The sequence below is a fragment of the Penaeus monodon genome, chromosome 19, assembly GCF_015228065.2.
Source record: "Penaeus monodon isolate SGIC_2016 chromosome 19, NSTDA_Pmon_1, whole genome shotgun sequence".
NCBI lineage: Eukaryota > Metazoa > Arthropoda > Malacostraca > Decapoda > Penaeidae > Penaeus > Penaeus monodon.
This window is the reverse complement of record NC_051404.1, coordinates 2,249,676-2,252,333: the sequence shown is the minus strand read 5'-3', so window position 1 is coordinate 2,252,333 and position 2,658 is coordinate 2,249,676. Positions and strand designations below refer to the sequence as shown.

The following is a 2,658-nucleotide window of genomic DNA, read 5'->3' as shown; positions in this document are numbered from 1 at the left end:
AAGCAAATTATATTTGAGACTTAAACACTAAATTCCACACACCCTCTAATTCTTTCTCTGTTTCCCAACTTAGATATCGAGCACTCTACAACTATAAGCCCCAGAATGATGATGAGCTTGAGCTTCTGGAAGGAGATGTGGTGCTAGTGATGGAGAAGTGCGATGACGGCTGGTTCGTAGGCACTTCCCGCAGGACTGGTCTCTTTGGCACCTTCCCCGGCAACTACGTGGAAAGGATCTAAAAGAAAAGGAAGAAGCAAGAGAATCTGAAAGCAAGGGATTTTTATGCCTGATTCATTGGTTGAATTATCGTTTTGCATTACCATTCTGTCTTGTGTGTGGGGGCCTCTGGAATTATTCGGTATGGGAGACCTTTTTTGTTTTTCTTTCTTTTTAAAAATATTTTGTAAACTCACCTTTTTAAGTGTGGAAGACCTGAGGGTAATATAGGAAAAGTTCCTGGCTTATTTAGGATAGTTCAAGACCCCAGTAGATATCAGAGAATTTTTTTATTTAGACTGGAAAAAGAGATTCATACTTTTTGAAAAGTTTTCAGGGTAATTCTAAATATTCCAGGATCTAAAGTGTGAAATAGAGGTCCTTGTTACTGAATACTGAAGGGCAGAAATTTATGACTGTTAATTATGTACAGTGAGTGAGTGGTTTATCCATACATTGAATTACTAGTTTATAGATATCAGTGAAAGAATATGGCAAGTTTTGCTTACAAGATCTAATTTTGTGCCAATATATGAATGATGTTGAAAATTCTGTAACATCGCAAAAGATTATTTTTGTGACAATTATTTTCAGCTGCACAGACAATCTTATTTTGTTGTTTATAACTTTGACAGATCATGAATACCAGTGTCCCATACACAAATGTGTATAAATATTGTTGTGTGTTATGAAACCTATTTCCTTGTCCAAGAAGAAAATGGGGTAAACTACGTCCAGGTTTTGTGCATAAGGCCTGTTGGTGCTGAAATATACCATTTTAGCCTTTGCAGTTGTGTATATCAGAAATAACATATATATATGTGTCTCATTTCTTCATGTGGATACAAAAGATAGCTGTCCTTCAGTATAGAGGCTCATTCTTGTCAAAATGTTTGGTAGTGAACACAATATGAGAATCATTTCAGGTTTTTGCACGTGTCTAGTCACACCCAAAGTGAATTTATTAAAAGAAATTATGTAGATGTCTTGTTACCCTCTGCTGGTGCTTTCTTCTGATGTAATGATCTGTTATGAAATAATAAGTAGAAGTTTGTGGAGCAAAAGTGACCTGTTTAATTTATGGAGATTATTTCAGGAATAATGATTTGCTCTAGAAACTTTGCATTATATGCACGATTTCCAGATTTTTTTCTTTTTTTAATCTATAATGTAATCAGTGCTTTCCTAATACTACTCCTGTCTTTATTGCCTCACTTTTCTGTTTCCTTTTTTTCTTTTTACTTAATTCACCTCATTTTAGGCATGATAGATATTGGAGTGAATATGAATAATTTAAGACATAATGCCTTTCTCAAATGTTAAAAGATAATGTTAAATCTATGCCTCGTTAGTTGTAACCATTCTCCAAATTAGAGTATATGAGTAAGTCTGTAAAAAAAATCATCTCTGTAAAAAGATTGGATACTGTTCTACTAGAAAGGGATGACAGAGGATTCATTTTGGTGGCAAAAGAATAGCACTTGTTTTGAACATAGGTGTGTGAATCACCAACCTTTTTTGATATTTAATGTAATTTTACATTTAAGAAAGTCATTTTTTATAATTCCCATTTTTATATTGAGAAGGTTAAACTGCAAATGGACTCTTGCCTGTGTGTTTAGATATTTTCTGTTATGTCACTGAAATTCATCTTAACATTTCTGTTTTCTGATGGGAGACAACAAGGCAGTGTGGTCAAAGAGAGTGTGGTCCTTCATATATGACGAAGCATTTAGGTTCGTACAAACTTTTATAAGCAGACATTTTCCATCCAGGTTAAAGTTAGTAAAATAGCCTTGCTTACTCAGCCTGTGCTGTGTTTAAGTAATAAGAAATCGGCCTGTGCTTCGTCTGTTTTATATGAACTCGGCCTGTGCTTCCGTATTTATCTTCCTCCTGTTACAGCCAATATTTTATTATCATGGTTAAGTGCTGTTAGCATTTAAGAGTTCTCTAGTTTAGCAAAAAACAAAAAACAAATTATCTTTGTATTTATTACACCAAAAATCTAATTCAGATTAATAAAATGTTTGCTTGTGTTGATAAATCTGATATGCTCAACAATTATGAGTGTCGTGGTATACTTTACTGAGAGAACTTCACTTCCTCTAGCAGGTGTGTTGTTGCGTTGAATGATGAGACTCATAATTGCTAAACATACCATTTTTTTAATAATAGACTTTAGTTTAACAAGGCACACTACACTAAATAGGTAGAATGCTGGAAAGCGAATGAGTTTTGCCTTTACAGATGTTATATTACAAATTTCAGAGTTGTAAAATCAAGTGCCTTTTCATGGTAGAGAATGTAATGTTTAGATCAAAGGAGTTTGCCAGTAGCTGTCTTACCTCACAATGCATTATTTACATTTTAGCCCTGTGTCCCCTTAAAAAAATATATTAATAAAAAAGGTTGTCTAATGTCACCAATCTGAATCGC

General features: G+C 33.9%; 1 protein-coding gene across 1 annotated transcript in view; it reads left to right on the top strand.

Moving 5' to 3' along the window:
- LOC119584971 (microtubule-associated protein futsch-like) overlaps positions 1 to 2,658 on the top strand; it is a gene marked incomplete at its 5' end in the record, with an annotated part of 346,977 nt that extends 344,319 nt beyond the window's left edge. Inside the window, 1 exon segment of the mRNA XM_037933567.1 lies at positions 74 to 2,658. Coding sequence (XP_037789495.1) covers positions 74 to 242 — 169 coding nt within the window.